General features: G+C 38.2%; 3 protein-coding genes across 5 annotated transcripts; 2 read left to right on the forward strand and 1 right to left on the reverse strand.

The window, feature by feature from the left end:
* The first annotated feature begins 2,062 nt into the window (after positions 1-2,062).
* LOC133869483 (mediator of RNA polymerase II transcription subunit 21) lies at positions 2,063-4,658 on the forward strand. Of its 3 annotated transcripts, none has more exons than XM_062306507.1 (6): positions 2,063-2,413; positions 3,245-3,535; positions 3,601-3,907; positions 4,008-4,085; positions 4,164-4,215; positions 4,389-4,658. In XM_062306507.1, exons 3-6 carry the CDS (start codon positions 3,698-3,700, stop codon positions 4,463-4,465), a joined length of 417 nt encoding a protein of 138 aa, XP_062162491.1. In that variant the 5' UTR covers positions 2,063-2,413; positions 3,245-3,535; positions 3,601-3,697; the 3' UTR covers positions 4,466-4,658. The 3 variants fall into 3 exon arrangements, with proteins under 3 accessions (XP_062162491.1, XP_062162492.1, XP_062162493.1); XM_062306508.1 differs by having other exon boundaries at positions 3,610-3,907; XM_062306509.1 differs by having other exon boundaries at positions 3,245-3,907.
* A 1,216-nt stretch (positions 4,659-5,874) lies between these two features.
* On the reverse strand, positions 5,875-10,519 carry LOC133868229 (polyadenylate-binding protein RBP45-like). Its single transcript, XM_062305049.1, has 6 exons — positions 10,129-10,519; positions 9,120-9,582; positions 6,705-6,760; positions 6,498-6,628; positions 6,309-6,408; positions 5,875-6,228 (listed from the first exon to the last, which is right to left on the reverse strand). The coding sequence occupies exons 1-6, from the start codon at positions 10,405-10,407 to the stop codon at positions 6,046-6,048; spliced, it is 1,212 nt and encodes a 403-aa protein (XP_062161033.1). The 5' UTR covers positions 10,408-10,519; the 3' UTR covers positions 5,875-6,045.
* A 1,330-nt stretch (positions 10,520-11,849) lies between these two features.
* On the forward strand, positions 11,850-14,633 carry LOC133868756 (uncharacterized). Its single transcript, XM_062305753.1, has 2 exons — positions 11,850-12,040; positions 12,367-14,633. Exon 2 carries the CDS (start codon positions 12,423-12,425, stop codon positions 14,316-14,318), a length of 1,896 nt encoding a protein of 631 aa, XP_062161737.1. The 5' UTR covers positions 11,850-12,040; positions 12,367-12,422; the 3' UTR covers positions 14,319-14,633.
* The last annotated feature ends 4,604 nt before the right edge of the window (positions 14,634-19,237 follow it).

The raw sequence follows: 19,237 nt of genomic DNA on the forward strand, positions 1-19,237 counted from the left end.
TCTCGTTCTATATATGTACATATTGAGCAATGCTTGAAGTGCAAATGTTAATATTGTGTGAAAAGAACTCCAATGTTGAATTAATTCAAGAAACCAAACGTTATAGACTGAACTTACTTACAGAACTCTTGTAACTCTCAAGAAACAATAAGTAACCTTGACAAATGATTCGTTCATCTCTCACTACATAGGCTTGAGAACACCAAATTTGGCAGCAAAATAAATGTACATAATGCTCCGTTTGTTTCGACATAAAATGTTTTCTGAAAAATGATTTCAGTATTTTTTGGCGTTTAGTAGGGACGAAAATAATGGTCAATAGAAATTATTTTCAACTTGACCATAAAAGTTTCTTTAATTTTAGAAAAATAATTAACATCGTTTCCGGATTTAAACTCTTCGTCATTGCACGCATGTTTGTGAGAATCTGTCATCTTTAGGCATTAGAGTTTATTGGTATCTCGAATCTACCGCCGAATGTCCCAAATTTTGGTATCCGATTGCCGAATTCTGGCGATGGTCGACCATCAGAATCCAGTCGATGATGGAATCCGGTGGTGTCCGGCCACTGTCACCAGATTCCGACCAGTACAGCCAGAATCATGCCGGATCTGGCCATGATTTATGCTCGCTGGATTCTGGCTCACCAGAATCTAGCAACGACGACCAGACGTTGAATTTTGACAACAGTTGCCAGATTGCGTTTTTTGCTATTGTAATTTTTTTCCTACGAGTCAAACGCTGGAAAATATTTTCGAAAATATCATTTTTTTTCGAAAATATTTTACGACGGAAATCATTTTACATCGAAACAAACGAAGAATAAATTTTTGAGAATCTGACAACAATGGTATATATTTTACCTATTATCACCATTCAAATCCGTTGAGCTCTCTGATTTGTTGTTATTCTGGATTGGGATCTACTATTGGGTAATGGGTATGTTGCATTCGGTGCAATACATTTTTTTAGTCTAATATTAGGTGGCGGTTAAGGTGGCCGGATCATCTTCTATGGCCAAGAAGTGACCAATTGGAAGTGGTCGAACCACCTCTTAGGCCACCTTAACAATCATCCAAGCCACTCATTTATTTGTTTGTTTGTTTTTTTCACCAATAGAATGAACAGGCCAAATAAATTTTCAAAATGAACTGCCTAATTAAAAGGCGAATGCTAGACATTCCAATTTTATTATTATTATTATTTTCTTTCTAAAAGTTGGTTTTCAAATGATGTGTTACAATATCATGTGATCTGTCATTTTGAAAAATGTGTCACAATCTCATAGAATTGTGATACATCATCTGGGAACTAACTTTTAGAAAGAAAAAAAAAAATTTGAGATGTTTAACATTTTTCTAATTAAAATGTAGGAAAATGCTAGGATACCCACCAGCATCCCACTGGAATCCCACTTCTGCTTATGTGGATTAAAAAAAAAAAGAGCTTAAAAACATTTGAGACTTTTTCCCTCTCTTTCTTTGCCATTTCTCGTGAAATAAGCAAAAAAAAAAAAATTCAAAACAACCATTTATCTTCTTATGTTCCGTTGCCCTCTACTTGACACGTGCTCCCCAGCCTTACTCGCCGCCGTTTTCTAGTACTGTCGCTGCTTGATAAGGTCGAAAAGCTCATCGGTGATCGGCGCGTGGTAATCACGTACTAGGGTGTTCCTCACACCTTAGGCTGCACGTGATGGCCACGTCTTGTCTCTTTTGCAGTGTTTGGTGGAGCCCGAGGGTTTCTGGTGATCAGCTACTATAAGGGATCTTTCGATGGCAGTGAGTGTGCTACACGCGCCGTCTCCAGTGGTGTTTTCTTCCAACGACAACTTCTGTTTTGGGCGTTTTCTGATATAGTGTTTCTTTTGACAGTTTATTGTGCACTTGTATTAATCTAGTTATTGGTTTTTGTCTATAATGTGTGACTGACTACTTGGTTGGATTTCTTTAATAGAAATTGTTTGTATTTGGCCGTCTTTTAAATTCTCGTTTGGATGAACACCTTTAATGTGGTTGATTTTCACCTATATGATGATTACTATTGTAATGTTGTTTTTATTCATGAAAGTTTATTTCCCTAAAAATAAAAATAAAAACCCATTTATCTTCTCCATAAACCGGTCCTCTCCCTCTCCCCCTCTCTCTCTTTGTTCTTCTCGCCGGATAACCTCTCTCTCGACAGAATCTCTGCCGGATCTCGCCGTCAAATCGCGCTCTCTCTCTCTCTCCCTCTCTCTGGCCGGCCGACCGTCCTTCTCTCGACGGATTTTCTGCTGGATCTCGTCGGAAAATATCTCTCTTCGGAATCCCTCTCTCGCCAGAAAAATCTCTCTCTGCCGGATCTCGACGGAAACGCTTTCTCTCGCCGGAATATCGCCGAAAAATCTCTCTCTCGCCGGATTTCGCCAGAGGTCAGTCACTTTACTTACAAGTGTTTTGTTTGGTTCTATCTCGCTGGATCTGCTAGGACTGCTAAAAATGCTTCAGTATTTAAAAGCTATCATCATCTCAAGCTTGAATTGAATGAAGATATTTGTAATTAATATCTAATGAGCTTATCAAAGACTATGTCTAATCCATTTTGAATTATAATTTGAAAGATAATATGTCAAAAGATATGTGTGCTGACACAAGTTTGCATGTAATAGCCTTTTCTCTGTAAGTAGTTGAGGATAGAATGGTTACCATTTAAACGAATTGGTACACATTTACAAGATTTTAAAATAATATAAACTTCCTCCACTGAGATACATTGCACAAAGACACAATGAAAACAAAAGGAGATTCCAGATATGTGAGGAACATTATTTTTATGTTTTATCTAAATCTAGTAGTCAGGTATATTTGCAATACATGTTTGCATTTTATTACAGTTTTGATATTTGGTTAGGGCTGGTATTTTAATTCTTTGTTGTTTGGGTTATGAAAATAAATAAGGATTATGTCGATTTGGTTTGGTGTATATTATTGCATTGGTAATTCTAGGCCACCTTTTGTTCTCTTAAATGGAATTTTCAAGTTCACGCTTAAAGAATGGGGCGAAGTTGAATCTCTATGTACACAAATTCCAAATGACGACAATTCAATTGACAAAGATGGACTTGAATTTGGCTAGGCTTTTTAACTTTTGTTTGCTTTATAATTTAGATTCAAATTATTTTTCTTTAACCCACTAATTATGGCTCTGAAGTGTGTATTGTTTATTTGATTTGATTTTTTTTTTTTTAATATGTGATTTAAAGTTGGATTATAAGGAGGATAATGAGCTACTATACGAGATGATAGATGGGAATGCTTGAATGAGAGTCGTGGCCAAGGCAATAAATCCAGCCGACCCGGGGATTGCAGCACATGTGCATCATCGACCACAGCCAGAGTGTTCTCACTTTTTTTTTTGTCATACTGCTTGATTTGGACCGTCCGATTGATCCTACGCTAAACATTAAAGGGACGGCATAGTACAATAGAAAAAAAGTAGAGAGCAGCGCGTAGAGGCTACAGTCGCCTCTCTCTGCCGCCCGATTCCTCCCAAGGTGACGATCTCTGTCCAAACTTGACAACCATCGTCTCTAGCTCCAATTGACACGAAACGTTGCAGCTTTTGCAGATCTCTTAGATTTTTGTTTGGCTTCTGAGAAATTGAGGAAAATTCCAAGAATTTGCAAACCTCGTTTGGTATCTTTGTCAAGCAGAAGATGGACATAATATCGCAACTACAAGAGCAAGCGAACACAATCGCAGCTCTGGCTTTCAACACCTTTGGAACACTCCAGAGGGACGCTGCGCCGGTGCGACTCTCTCCAAACTACCCGGAGCCACCACCAATTACCGCCGAGGATGCCGCCGTGAACGTCTCCGAACAGCCTAAGCCCCTCAGCGCTGCTCTCATCAAGGCGGCTAAACAGGTATGTCATTTGCAGATCAGGAATGCTCTAGAATTTTTTCTAGGTATTGTAACACATGGATTTCCTCAAATTTCAAGGTATACCAAAATTGGTTTTGCAGTTTGATGCGCTGGTTACAGCACTGCCATTGTCTGAGGGAGGTGAAGAGGCGCAACTGAAAAGGATTGCGGAACTGCAGGTGTGGAGTTGACTGACTGACTGACCGCCGTGCTCAAACTCAAGATTCTAACCGTTTTAGTATGATTTGATTGTGCAGGCAGAGAACGACGCCGTTGGCCAAGAGCTTCAGAGACAACTGGAGGCAGCAGGTCTGTCTCCGGCCTTTCCCAGCAATTTTTTTTCTTTTCTTTTTTCAGGCCAAAAATGTGTTTAAGCCAATTCTGTTCTTCTTTTGCTTCCCTTTTTCAAAAGAAATCATGTTAGATGAAAGTTAATTTGTCTTTGTTGGATCTAAGAATCCCATTGTGTTTGGTGGTGCCAGAGATGGAACTAAAACAGGTCCAGGAGTTGTTCGGCCAAGCGACGGATAATTGCTTGAATTTGAAGAAACCAGATTGAAGAAGAGAAGAACATCATCGTCGTTTAGTTTTCTCTTTTCCTGTTGTTTACACTCTTTGCTACCTTTTAATATCAATTCAGTCATCTTTTCCATGCAAAGGCTTGTAATGTAGTGCCTTCCATTCTGTAGTCTTCAGTTTCAAACTCCAAAACGATGGTCAGTGACTCAGTTAAACATTTTTCCTCTTGGGCATATTTTTTCCTTTCTTTTCTTTGATATATATATATATATATATATATATATATATACATACATACATATTTGGCATTATCATGCTCCAACGGACACGACAACCCTGAGAATATCAGGTGTTCGAGTGACAGTTGTAATGGTGTCTCTGGTGAGTAGTAGAGGTAGTCATGGTTGCTGATGGTGGTGTCGATGATAATGTCGAGTAGCGATGACTGAAGACGAAGAGTCTTAGTCTATAATGAATGAAGGTGAGACGGAAGTCGAGATGAACACAAAACTTAGGGAATGTTTTGTACTCTCAATGATTATTCCATAATCACGCCCTTCATCCTTTTTCGAAGTATCAAGACACAAGGTGACTATTATCTGAAAAATGAAAGTTGAAATATGATTTTCGTGCTTCCAAATCAACCAGCCATCTGCCCCGCTGTGTCTCTCTCAGGATTTCGTCTCTCATTTTTTCTTGTCTCTCATTTGCTCTTTCTACGCAATAACCAGATCAGCCAGCCGTTGCCGGCCCATAGCCGCCGTCGCCCCACCACTGTAACCATAGCTTTGCTGCCTCATGAACCAGCGACGTGGAAGCCATTGTTCTCGCGGTCTAACAGCATAGCCTCCCTAATTTGTCATTTTCGTCTCTCATTTGTTTTTGGTAAAAACATAGCAAAGTAGCTTTGTTCCTAATTTGTCATTTTTGTCTCTCATTTGTTTTTGGTAAAAACATAGCAAAGTAGCTTTGTTACCGATTACCGACCGTTACCGTCAACGGTGACTATCGAAAAGGAGTCGGTCAAAATATACAACGTCAAAAAGGAGTCGGTGAAATTACTGACTTCCCCGACAAAGTCGGGACGGTAGGTGGAAAACCCCCTACCGTTCCCAATTCCCCCGATACCCACCCCTAATTCCATTAATCCATTAAGAAAAATAAATAATTTTTATTAAAAAAAAAAAAGACATTGGCATTAATATATGATAATGATAGAATCTTTATCATATATTTTAACACCTAAAATAGTGATTCTCATAAATGACCATTCAAATACTATACCAACGTATCCTTCAACAATTATCAAAAACATAGAAACTTTTAGCACCTTTTAACTTACTAGAGAACGGGTGAATGAACAATCTACACGTCACGAGGGAGAAGACACTAATAGCACAACACAAGCAGCGAGTAGAAAAAATGGCAGAACTACGTGAGAACACAACATTAGCAAGTGAATTGAGTTATATTTTGACATACAAGAAACAAGAGTCATGATTGGTTTCCACGAAAAGACTAGGGAGAGCTCCGAAGTAGCTTCAAACAGTATCTTACAACTAAATTTATTTATTAAATAAAAGAAGCAGGGAAGATAGCGACAGAAGAAGCCAAAATTTCTCAGCTATATCCCGCTTGCTGCTGTGGTGCCTGCTGCTGGTAATTCCCATAAGGATATCCATACATGTTAGGATCTTGGGGAGGCGGGGCATACCCATAGCTTTCATGCCCATATGGATATCCATAATATGCCCCATTCCACTGGTTTGGATCTGGCTGAGGCTGAACGCCAGCAGAGATACCCTGCACATTAGTCAGATTCATGCACCCATGGAAACTCCCACGAAGAAAAAAAGCATTGGAAATTGCTAGGTAAAACATACCGCCTGTTTGTTTGAAGGACTACGGCCCCAAGAAAGTCGAATATTTTGTCCACCCAACTGATTTCCATTTAACACCCTCAATGCTTCCTCAGCACAGCTTCTGAAAAATCACATAAACACATAATAGAATAACTGTGTGCTCTATAACTCAGAAATATCACCCAACAAATATCTGGAAAATTTACTTGCCTGTCAACAAATTGAACAAACCCACATCGCTTGCCTGACGGTATTTTCACATGTAATAATTGTCCATATTGGCTGAAAACTTGTCTCAAATGCTCGTCTGTAACATTAGGATCCAAATTGCCCACAAATATCTGCAGTGAAAGTTTTGAAGTCACAAATATGTTGCGAAAAAGAAATTTCCATGCAGGAAACAAGCCAAGTACCCACAGTTGTGTTATTTGGATCATTCTCGTTCTGAGTCCCTTGAGAATTCTGGTATGAAGCTGCATATGAAATATAAAGGTGAAATAAAGGGAAATAAAAGGTGAGGTGTTTTGGTAAAACATGATTCAAGAAGCAGTTAATCAACACTAGAAACTGTTACTAAAAAACATGAACACAAATGAATTTAATAAGCAGACAGAAAATGTTCTGCCTATTTTGCAGTCTTTATGAGTAAATCCTAACGCATCTTGCCAGTCGCAAGAGAGCTTCATAACACACATAATTTAATTTCTATACTGAAAGCTCCACTAACCATGATCAGCAACAGAGGATTGTGAACAGGATAAATCCCCCCATAAAACGGATTGGGATCCCCTGATATTAAGCTGCCTCAATAACACAGAAATTGGGGAGATATGGGCCCCACATCTTAGGCTGCCTGGGGCCGGTGGGCCCCGCAGCCCCCTCTCTTAGACTGCCCAAATTTCATACCGAAATTCATAGGGAATCCTCATCCCCATAAAACGCCATAGAAGCAGAACAATTGTCAAAATGTATTCTACAAGTGTCACAAAAAACAACCGAACAAACAATTGAAGATACAACATCTAAACAGAATGCAACCTGACAGTAGGAAAATTTGGTAGCAACCACCTTAAATAGTACACTGTGGCTGGGATCAATGACATCACTGTCAGTCTTTTTAAGTGATCACTCAATCCAATAGTTAGATCCTCATAAAACTAATAAAATGAACAAAGGAGAGAACAGTCAAGGTAATGCAAATTTTTTATTTAGTTTCAAAATTAATAGCTACCGTCTGTCAGATCAAAACATTTAGAGATGATCCAAAGAGGTCCATCAAGGAAACTTTTTTGTTTCTTGATATTGCACTAAATTTACTATTAACTCACCCATCCCTTTATTTGAGTCTTGAAATGCTCCATCTGGCTGCCAATGAAATAACAGCGAAGCAAACCAAATTGTGAATCTTCCAAACAACCCACCCAAGTGTAAGACCCAAAACTTTATTCACTAATCCGACTGATAACCACATACATACTCTTCTTCTTTTTTCTTTTCTTTTTTTTATAAGTAATCAAAATTAGATCACATACATACTCTGTGAATAAGCACATAACAAGGCCCTCTTTCTAATTATTGATCACGTCACACTAGGACCACTATGCTACGACTTTAATACGTCTTGACAATGCTTCCAACAGATGATGTACAAGAATGTAGAAAGCACCCTCTGAGGCACAAAAGTTAGCCCTCAACATTTAACATCGTTACGTACTGTGCATGCACACAAATACAGACATCCAAAAGGACTTTTTTGTAATATTACTTAAAAAGGCTGCATCAAGCAGTACCCGAGCCTTAAGTGCCAAGCTGCAGTAGTCCTGAAACAAACATAATCTACTTAGTTTGACAGGCCTATATTCACACAAAAAGATAGGATGAGAGACAGGTGGCCACCCCAAGTGATAAAAGCAGTAAGATAAATCATTATGAACCCATGGACTAAAATAGAAACCAGCCCGTAACATGCAGTTTCTGGCAATTCCAATGACTTGCCAGCTGCAAACCCAGAGAATCTTTTCCCATGAACTGAAATCTAGAAACATTAATCAGAATTCAGTGTCGTGGATCAACAAGGGGAACAATAAATCTGACTAAAACGTAAATGACAAGGAAATAGTACATGAGAATGTAAAGGTGTAATTCTTCTGAAAAAATATGTTGAGGAAAAAAAAAACAGAAGGGGGATAAACTCGTAAACCAAAAATGTTATTGGATGATCAACTCTCTCAGTAACCAGAAGAGCCACAAAATGCAACTTTGACTAAAAGCTCAACCAATAGAATGAACTGAAACTTGAATTTGAAATGTAGCATTCCAAATGCCACACAGAAATAAAGGGCAAGACATAACTAGGAAACTGACCTAAGGGAGGCCATGCACTATAGGGGTAACCATTTCAGCTGAAATCAGTTCCAGGCCCCTAGATGACAGAGCCTCTCAACACCCTGCTTTGAGACAACATGAGTTTTATAAGTTTTTAAGATTTTAATAGCATTTACAGTGCCCAAATCTTAAACGAGAGTAAAGGAAGGAAATCACTTTCGAAAGTGCTGCATATCTTGATGTGCATAACTGAAAGGAAGCAAACTAGACCATAATGTTTAGCATACAGCAGAATGACTAATGATTGAATTTGGCAGAAAAAAACTAACAAGGAACATTTTATATCGGAGAAGAAACTCAGGCTCAGAGTATCGGCAACAAATTCAACTGATTATTATTTTCTCTTAACACAACCTAAGATTTTATAGATAGCTAAATACATAAGGTCACTAAAAGTACAATTACGTAATTAACCAACAAAATATCTCCATTAAATGTTTTACATACCTTTCGGTTGCTGACCCGTTTTATTCGAAGCCGGCCCAATTCGCATAGGCCTTGAAGAACAGAGAACTCCATTCATCTCCGTCATAGCACGCAACTGTTCACCTTCATCTCCAAATCTAACAAACCCATAACCCTTTGTCCGACCAGTGAGCCTATCAATCACAACCTTTGCACCCTTAACTGAGGGAAAACGGCCCCTGAAGGTCTCTTGTAACATGTAGTCAGTAACATCAGGAGCCAAATCCCCCACAAATATTGTGAAATCAGGAGTATCATCAGAGCGCCTGTCGCCTGAACTAAAAGTTGCCCAGTTCAGTCTGAAGTTCTGCCCACCATTTGGCATTATGGTACCATTATACGTTTGAAGTACTCTTTCTGCAGCAGCACGTGTTGAAAAATCAATAAAGCCATAACCCTCTGATTGACCAGTCTGCTTATTGCGGATCACTTTCACTGCAGCTACCTGCAACCACAAACATCTTCGATAATTTAAACCTCCCCCACAAAAAAAGGGGAAACCCCTCTCACTTTCCCCTTATTTATTTGTCTAAGGCCATGATTTACAGGTTTAACACAATTTGAATAAAGATGATAGAATATTCCTGATGCTCGAATACTAATTTATCCAAAATTTGATCACTGTATATTCACCACAGTGAATGAAAATCCCAACCTTTTTACATGCTGAAAACATGCCAATAAGCCATAGCCACACCCCCCAACCCACCCAATAAAGAAAACAAAAGAAAGAAACAGCCCACCAAGTTTTACGACCAAAAAATAACAGAAACATCGACAGGATCCAAAATCCAACCATAAAATAGCAAATAAAAAAGTAACAATATTTCACAAAGAAGCACTGAGACAATACATCAAACACGTAGGCTACATAAAGAAACCACTAGGATACAACGCAATCACAGATCAAGCCCCCAAAAAAGCAATAACATAAATAATAAAAAATAACATGAAGATAGCTGTTGGGTGGGTGGAGTTGTAACTTGTTTACCTCGCCGGCCTGAGCGAAGCAATTGAAGAGATAGTTCTCGTCCATCCAGTACTGCAGGTCCCCGATCCAGAGCGTGCGGACCTCTTCGGCGCTGGTGGGCTGGTTCTGCTGGTGGGCCTGGTGGGACTGGACCTGCTGCTGAGCCCACATCGGCGGAGGCGCCTGAGCCTGAGCTGCCGCCGCCGGCGGCGGCATCATCATGTACGGCTGTTGTGGGTATTGCTGTGCCTGTTGTGGCATTGTTGGCTGAGCCACGCCTGTTGGAGGAGGTTGCATCATTTTGGACAGTGAGAGATGTACAGAGAGGGTTTGTGTAAGTGCGGGAGCTCTTGCGTTTGGGCTTTTACCTAACCCTAGAGAGGAAAGGTGTGAAAGACACAGAGCGTTTGTGTGTCAAGGGATTGGGTTATTGGAGATTTTTCTTTTCATTTTATTTTTTTTTATTATTATTATTTTATTTTTTTCTATTCATGGGTGGAAATGCGGAATCTGTACGCGTGGCGGATTCCGTCAAAATTGATCAACTGTCTATTGCCGTTAAGGTAAAGCAAACCTCGTCTTTTTTTTTTTTCTTTTTTTTTTTTTTTCTTTTTTTGAAGGAAAAGCAAACCTCGTCTTAAGTATACTTTTGGACGGTACACCGGAATAATAATTAATTGAAAACGAAAATGGATATTATTAAAAATACAATAAGTTACATTCTTGCTTCATTTGTTGGTTATAAAAAATTTCTAACGAAAATAAAATACAATGTAAACCAAATTTTATAAAATACATTTCCTTTTAAAAATAACATAGGAATAACACATTCTCTTCTTAATCGACGCCATCCCTAACCACTGTACGAAGGTGATTAGACGACTACTAGTATAGTACATCGGGGATAGTTAATCCTCATCAGAGGCAGTGTGATAACACAGAGGTCCAGTTGAGCCATTTCATTCAAGGAAAATACCTATTTCATACTTTTTCAAGCGGAATAGTTATTTCTAAAATGACTATTCCTTTATTCCCAATAACAATGGTGCAATTAAATTAACGGAATACTTATTTCATTGTAGGGTTTATTCTTGCGTGGCAAACTTATCCTAAAATATATGGGCTATGTTTCTTGGACTATTATATAAATGTTTCTTGTTTTTGTTTGAATTTCTCATTATTCTCAAATACTTTAACAAATATTTTTCTGATGACTTTTTATATAACCTTTTACACTTTCTTATAAGAATATTTTAACATGTGTTTAACTTTTATAATGGTAAGAGCTAACTTATTATTATTTTTAAAAAAAAAAAAAAAAAATCCAGTGATGTGTGACCACTCTTTATGGAGGAAAGGAATAGAGGATGATCGTGACGTGCCGGACCAGGATATATAGGAGGTGGTCGCACAGTGGCCCCTCTTTTCACTAAATATGGCCACGCAACCATTAGGTTATTATTATTTTTTTTAAAAAAAAAGAACTTATTTCCTTATAATTTAGAAGTAAACTTTATAACATTTGTGTTTTCTCAAAATAAACGGGTGTAATTCATAGAACATAAAAAATATTGATCACCTTTTAAAATTTTCATGAAAAAGAAAGAATAAAATTAAATTTAGACAATTAAAAGAAGCAAATATAATATAATTTTTTTTTTCCCATCACCTGAACCAAATCCAGTTTAACAAAAGAAGAGCGAGCTCATGGTGTGCATCTCTTTCCTTTTATTTTATTTTATATCCTTTGTCAAATCACAGTCTACCTTGGCAGTCATTCTCAGTTCATAGTAGAGCTGGTCGGATGTCTAAAATGCTCCGAATCTGACTTTCTCTTGAGCTCAGTCACTCTCTCGGGCGCGCTTGTTTTGTGCATCCACGCCCCTGTGCACGGAGATTTGGGAGAGGGTTTGTCGTTTAAACAAGAAACCTGGTATGAAGCACTAATCGTTTTCATCTTTTCAAGTTCAGAAATTTTATATGATCTCTATGCAATTCTCAGTTTCCATAGCAGTTTAAGGGTCCATGAATTAAATTCTGCAATTCCCATGACTATAATTCGTGTGCGTCTTTTTGGGGTTGAATTTTGTAACATTCACATGGTAAAAGTTACCCATTTTCCTATACTTGGGCATTGGGGTAAGTGAACAAATTTATGCAGTTATTGAACCCTTTGAGACCATATTCACTGTAAAACTAAGAGTGGGATCTTTTGTCATTTGTAATTGCAAGGGGTGATGATTTGTTATTGTTTTACAGGTGTATGAGGATTTAGGGGTTTCAAAATTATAGTTAGATCTGATAATAGGGGCAGAATGGATCTGCATTTGAAGAACCTGTTTGATAGATTCCAGGAGCAATTCGGGTCTGGTCCCGGGCTTGGTCCTGGATCCGGGACATGTCTTATGAATGTAGAGGGTATTGCTCCTAATTTTATTAAGTCGATGTTTAAAGCTTCAGCAGCTCTATATAGGACTGATCCCTGGAGAAGGTTGCGACCGGGACACCTTTTTGGAATCCGGGTTGGGAAAGATTTGGATTGGTCTAGCAAGAAACAGCCTTTCTCATGTGCTCAATTCATTGGAGGGGATGGTGGGGATGTTGGGTTCAACATGTTTCGATCTGAAAATGATGCTAAGAAGATGACAGGCTCGAGAGAGACTATCCGGGTTCCGAATGTTGAGCTGTTAAGAGTCACGTATGAACGGGAGTCATTGATGTTTCCCTCAAATATGAAAATGATCAAGTCTTTGTCATTGGAGACATCAGGGACCGATCGTTTTCCAGTTATTGATGTTGCCCGTTGCACATCTTCAGATGATCTTCGGTTTAGGAACCCAACTCTTGAAGAACTTAGATTTGTATATGCATTCATGAAAGCTATCTCTCTGATGCACCCATTACTTCAGGTAGATAGAGAAGGTGGTCCAAAGTGGTCTATGTTGATGTATTTTGAACCATTTATTGAGACAGTTGATGTCCAGTGGCCTCCAGAAATGGCCAAGGGTTATGATCTTGTTGCAGTTACAGTCTCACATCCACCCGGTCAGGCATATGAAGAAAAGGCTACTACAGCTAGCTCTACCCCTACCAAATACGCAGAACCACCAAAGGATGACACTTTTATTGATGTGAAAGTATACTCACATGCAGGCCTGAGGCAGTGCGCAGTGTGCGATAAAGAAGTTCTTGGAGAACAGTCTCTCTGTTGTGGGCAGTGTCGAGCAGTGGTTTACTGCAGTTCCATATGCCAGAAGCAGCATTGGAAGGAAACACATAAAAGCATGTGTGGTCTTTACAAGGTTATGATGGAAAAGGAAGAGGAGCTGGCAATCAAAATATTCATGTTCCCCTGTTCTGCTGAGCAGCCTTGTAAATGGCTTGAATCATTAGGTATCCATCAGAAGGGCATGTGGAGGAGAAGGTGTAGTTGCTATTCTCACTGTCCTTTTGGTCTCCTTCCTGTTAAAGGTGGGCTGTGGGATTCATGGGGTGGGCTTGATGATGAAGAGTACCCTCGTGATTCACCTTTTCACAATCATTTAAGAGATGGCATCTCAAACCCAATCCTTCTTTCTGGTTGGTCAGAGTACTATAATCTTAGGTCACTGCCATTATCAAGCCCTGTTGCTGACATTCTCTCCCACCCATTGACAGTTTATCACATTTTAACAGCTCTCAATATCAGTTCAAAGAACCTTTTACTCAAGGGGAAGGAGGTGATTCTTCACTACCTAGGGCCTGAGGGGGAGTTGGACTGGATGCCAGCATTTGCAGAGGTAGGTCATTTACTGAATGGACTGGGCAATATACAAATAGTAATGGTGGGACCTGAAGTTCCAACAAATTTGTCTGGTACAACTTCTGGAATAGGTAGCAGAGTGAGGGTGAATCTTGTGAGGGGTGTTTACCAGGAGGAAGCCACCTACCTGCCTTCTCCCCATGTTATTGTTGCGCTGAACTGTGGATTGGATAGCTGTGTGAGTTGGGTTGGAGCTCTTGATTTGATCAAATCCATGGGCACTCCTGCCTTCTTCACGGATCAATCTGAAATTTTGTGTGCCAATGTTAAGAAGGTTCTTCGTAGTGCTGGACTGCATATCACACTTCCCGTGACGCCAAATCAGTTCCGCTCTCCAGTGAAAAATCATGGGGCTTCTTGCAATCTTCCCTCGTATAGCAATGGTTTCATTCTTGGGGTGAATACTTGAACTGGGAACCATGAAGGGCCTTAGTGTATTTCTGGTGGTTATGTTTACTCCCCGAGATGAGAGGTAATGTAATGATTGAGGCACTAGATTTTTTCACTTTTTTCTTTTCAAACGAGTTCTATGGAGAAATTTATGCAGGCATGAGCTTTTTGTTGATCCTTTGGTTGTGAACATTCTCCATGTTGTACAACACTATCTTCTTCCATTCTTTGTTATCAATCTACTGTGACAGTTCATGAGTCACGACAGACATGACCCAGCGCTCATTGACACTCTCTGAGAATATGTTTTTCTTAATGCAGTCTTTGTTATCAATCTACTGTGTTCTGCTCTGCATTTAGAACTTATCTAAGCAAATTGCACTGAAAATGGCAAAATATTCCCCCTAATGCTCCAAAGCGACTATGGAACTTACATCAAACGCCATGAAAACACATGAAAAACCGAATTGATTGGGTCAGCTAGGGGGCTAGATGGTATTACTGTGAACCGACTTGTGACCTAGTACGTGTACTCCCTTGTTGAATAGCAAAAATCAAGGGTGTTGGTTCAAAACAATGTGGAACAAATTGGGTGACAAAGCTGTGGATGCTAATTAACTAAATTAAGTCTACTCAGACTTGTTTTGATAATCCCTTTTTATTTGTTGCTTAGTGTCTTCTTTATCCTTTGAGAAATGAGGATGATAAACTCCTTTTGAAAACTGATTGGTTGGAGTCGGAACTTAGAGCATTCGCATCTCGTTCAGCAAATTTCTTCTCTATTTTAGTTAAAAAAACCTTCTTTTTTTTTAGTTAGTTACCCACTTTTTTCATTTTCTATTTTAGCTATCAATTTTCACTATTTTTTTTTAAAAGAAATTTCAAGATTTTTTTTCTTTATATATATATTATTTTTATTTTTTTTGAGTGTATAGTGCTCACAAATTTGATTTTTCACCCAAATTTGCATCTGACTAGCCAAAATAAGTTAAATAACCTTGGTCAAGCCGGGTGCGAATGTAGGCCCTTATAGGCTCATAATTGGTGGCTTTATAATGAAATCATGCCCAAATGTACGTTGAAGTTGGCCAATATGATTTTTCCATTTAAATCAAGGAAAAAGATCACTAAATTCTTACTAAATGACTTGTTTGGCCACATAGAAAGATAAAGGATACTTTGAAATTTTATATTTTATATTTTCAACACGGAACTGCCACCTAAACCCCATGAAATTAACTTTTCTCAAACGTAAGGCAATTCTCTCTCTTCATTTTTCTTTCAAAATATTGCTTCTTTCATAAACTCAATAAGATAACCCTTGATTTATCTTCTTCTTTCGTTCTTTTTTTTTCTTCCTTTTCCCTGCTTTTCTTTTCAATCTTTCCAACTGGTGTGGATAGATAGGAGATAGGAGATCTCCAACGCAGAGTATCTTAACCGGCCTGGTGTTTGAGTATTTTATGCCCTTATCTTGATGAAGTGGATGCCAATACGCTATGATTCAAATCCAATTGTCTGAATTTTTTTTTATAAAAATAAATAAATTAATTAATTAAATTAAAAGAGAGAGAGAGAGAGAGAGAGAGAGAGAGAGAGAAGAAGAAGAAGAAGATGAAAAGGAAAACTCCAAGTACAACGTACACTCGACGAAAAGAAATTGGTCAGCATACAACTTTCATTATTTAGTCAAATCAACGTGCAAACATCAACATGCCATAAACAATTCCCTTGTTTAATAATGGGTTTTGTCGGTCTCTAAGCCTAAAAGTCTTGATACTTATCTTGGTGGGATAGAAATACAAGTTGCCCTTAATAGAAACCATGGAATTAGTGATTGCGACAACTTATATATTAAGATCTCGTGCAATACGATTGCTTTATTACAGTACAATAAGACAATCTCATGTGAGAGTTTGTTTAGATCTTACTTGTTCGGGCCAACTCTCACATAGACTGCCCTATTGTACAGATCGGAATCTCTTACTTACAACGCTTGAAAAAATAAAAATAAAAATAAAAATAAATCATTGTTGGGATTGATAGTCATATTTTTCTTTGGTTGGATTGTTGGTATCCGGATGGTGTCCTTTTTGACTCCTATGGTTATCATGTTATATATGATTCAAGGAGTAAAATTGATGCCTTGTTATCTAGTGTTATTCGAGAGGGTGATTGGAATTGGGCTCTAAAAATGTGGTGGCTATCCAAAGCAACCTCCCGGGTGTTAATTTTGGATCCCATGATACTCTATTTTGGCTGCCTTCAAAGTCTAATAGATTTTCTAGTAAGGACACTTGGGATGCTATTAGAGTGAAGTCTCCTAAAGTGGAATGGGATAAGCTAATTTGGTTTCCCATGGCCATCCCCAACACACTCTTTCTTCTTATGGTTGGCAATCAAAGGTAGCCTCTCAGCAGGAGATAAGAGTATTGAAATGTGGGGCAAAAGGTGAGACTAAATGCCTTTTTGGTAGGAGCAGAAATTGGTTGTTCCGTGGATTGACTTGGGGCTGTTTTGCACTGCTGTTGCTGGTTCTCTCTTCTTCATCAGGCGGCTGTGGAGTGTGGAGTTTAATTGGTACATCTTTGGGTGTGGAGTTGTCTTGTAGAGTTTGCTGTTTTGTGTTGTATAGTAGTTGTTGGTGTTATCCTTCTCAGAAGATTGAGATTGAGATTGATGACTCTTTAAAAGAGGTTCTGTGTAATTGTTGGCTGTTGGCATTTGGTTTCTAGTGTGAGTTGTATTCTTTGTTTTGTGTCAATCTAATTCAATTCATAAAAAAGGAAAAATTAAAAAAACTTACTACGCTCATCTATAAGTAAATCTGTCATCTCATAATTCAATCACAACTCGGAATTTGACACTCATCATTCCCCTAAGATAAGAGGTAATGTCTAGTGAACTTTCAACTCCAAAAGCCCATTCATTTCTCACTTATTATCTATTAGAACAGTTTTCAATGGAAGCATATGTAAAAAGGGAGAAAAAATAAGCAAAGTTTGTCAGTGTGACAGTGTGGGTCGGCAAGAAAAACTCTAATGCTTAAGTCAGTACTTATTTAAAGAATATATTTGAAATAAAAATAGGAAAAAGTTTTGAGAAGAAATGAAAAATCCTCATACATGGCTATGAGTTGTTTTTACAATGGCCTGCCCTCAACCGCTAATCTTCAATTCCTCCACAATGATAGTTTTTGGAGTGGTTTATTTCACATTCCTTCACATTCTATAGTGCTCTATGCCTAAGATTTAGGGCTTACCAAGTGGTTATAAAAGTTGCTAAGGTGGCTAAGCGGGAGTGGAAGTTGTGTGGGAGAAAATTTTGTATTTTAGCTACTCAAAATACATATTTTTTTATTATTATTTTAATTACTAGTTTTCAACACAAATTTCAACAGATTATTTACCACACTCTATACTTTCTTTAAATATTATTTTTCAATGTATTTTTTATTGTAAAAAAGTTGAGGGAGAGCGAGAGAAAAGGGAGGGGGGGGGGGGGGGAGAAAATAAAAAAAAAAGACTAAAAGGTGTTGCAATAACTTTCATATAATGAAAATGTTCTATTTTAAAACATTTGTTGATGAACAGCCATATAAAGAGTCTTCTTATCCTTAAATTTTTTGTTTTTAATCTCAGTTTCCTGTTTTGGTATCACTGGAATTGAATAGTTGATCTCTTTGGTTTGTTATGGTAGGTGTGAGGAAAAAAGAAATAAAGGTGGAAGTAGAGGACTCAATGTATCTCGTAATTCGAATTGAGGCAATAGATGAATCTTCAGAGCCTGCTAAGAGCTTCATGAGAAAGTTCCGACTGTCAAATATGGTCGATATCGGTGGAATTTCTATTGGGTATGAAGACGGAGTCATAACAATTGCACTACCAAGATCTTTTAGGAGGAGAGAGTTCTATATCAATCTAACAGACGCGCCAATTATAGTAAAAGTTGCCGCACGAGCTGCCTGAGTTGAAACATGGTGTCATGCTTTGGTGGCGTGTGTCGGATTTGGAGCTGTTTATGTACAAAAAAAGTGTCACAATTTATTGGTGTCTCTAGTTTCCAAAGAGAGATTCAATATTTTGCACCTTTTTCTCCTTCAATACTTATCCTCCAATATCTTGCACATGAATAGAGGGTTAATTGATTTAGATTATGACTGCAATTCTCTTTTGTCACGCAACTAATCAAATTGACATGGCTACTAGAAATAAAAATAAATAAATAAAATACACGGTAATGTATTCTTTTTTTAATTTCTGTTTTTTCATGCTAATATAATTATTTTAGAGTTTATTGTTGAGTTGTCGAAACTTTTATTGTTGGGCTTGGTCATGGCTCATCATCGATGTTCTATTTACAGTTTCTTCAATGTTTGCTTCGTTTGGGTCTGTTATTGAGGTTGCCACTTCTTTCGGTTTTTTTGTTTCGTTGTAGCCATTTTTGTTTCGTTATTATTGAATGTACTTTAAGAAAATTATAAAAGAAAAAAATAAATAAAATTTTCTAGCCGCCGAACAGACCCAGAAGGGCAGAATACCGAGGCTTGAAGTGGAGCACACATTTTAAGGAGAAAAGGGGGAACCTGTTTCCCAGGACGTGTTTGCTGAGCAAATTTTATTCGATCGTTATCCGATGCATACGTCGTAGTCAGGTCAGCATTTATCCAAACAGTCCCTCGAAGTTGTACCTAGATATGTTAAAGTAATGATTCACTACCACCTTTTAATACAACTTTTCACCACCTTGCCACATTGGCAAGGTGGTCTCCCACCTTATTTTATTTTTAAAACCTAAAAAGTAGTAGGGGACCACCTTGCCACATAAGTAAGGTGGTGAAAAGTTGTATTAAAAGGTGGTAGTGAATCATTACTCTATTTTCAAGACGAAAGGGAGGGGCCACAAGATTCAACTGCCGCAAAGAGTTGCGTCTACTTT

The sequence above is a fragment of the Alnus glutinosa genome, chromosome 5 (assembly GCF_958979055.1).
Source record: "Alnus glutinosa chromosome 5, dhAlnGlut1.1, whole genome shotgun sequence".
Classification (NCBI taxonomy): Eukaryota; Viridiplantae; Streptophyta; class Magnoliopsida; order Fagales; family Betulaceae; genus Alnus; species Alnus glutinosa.

What these genes read in the sequence shown, in the direction of transcription:
- LOC133868229 (XM_062305049.1), bottom strand. Translation starts at nt 10,407, where the DNA reads ATGATGCAACCTCCTCCAACAGGCGTGGCTCAGCCAACAATGCCACAA. An exon ending in GCTTCGCTCAGGCCGGCGAG is followed by an intron (nt 9,583 to 10,128) that starts GTAAACAAGTTA and finishes TTGTGGTTGCAG; the next exon opens with GTAGCTGCAGTGAAAGTGAT. An exon ending in ATGATCCAAATAACACAACT is followed by an intron (nt 6,629 to 6,704) that starts GTGGGTACTTGG and finishes CTTTCACTGCAG; the next exon opens with ATATTTGTGGGCAATTTGGA.
- LOC133869483 (XM_062306509.1), top strand. Translation starts at nt 3,698, where the DNA reads ATGGACATAATATCGCAACTACAAGAGCAAGCGAACACAATCGCAGCT. An exon ending in TCATCAAGGCGGCTAAACAG is followed by an intron (nt 3,908 to 4,007) that starts GTATGTCATTTG and finishes TTGGTTTTGCAG; the next exon opens with TTTGATGCGCTGGTTACAGC. An exon ending in AAAGGATTGCGGAACTGCAG is followed by an intron (nt 4,086 to 4,163) that starts GTGTGGAGTTGA and finishes TTGATTGTGCAG; the next exon opens with GCAGAGAACGACGCCGTTGG.
- LOC133868756 (XM_062305753.1), top strand. Translation starts at nt 12,423, where the DNA reads ATGGATCTGCATTTGAAGAACCTGTTTGATAGATTCCAGGAGCAATTC.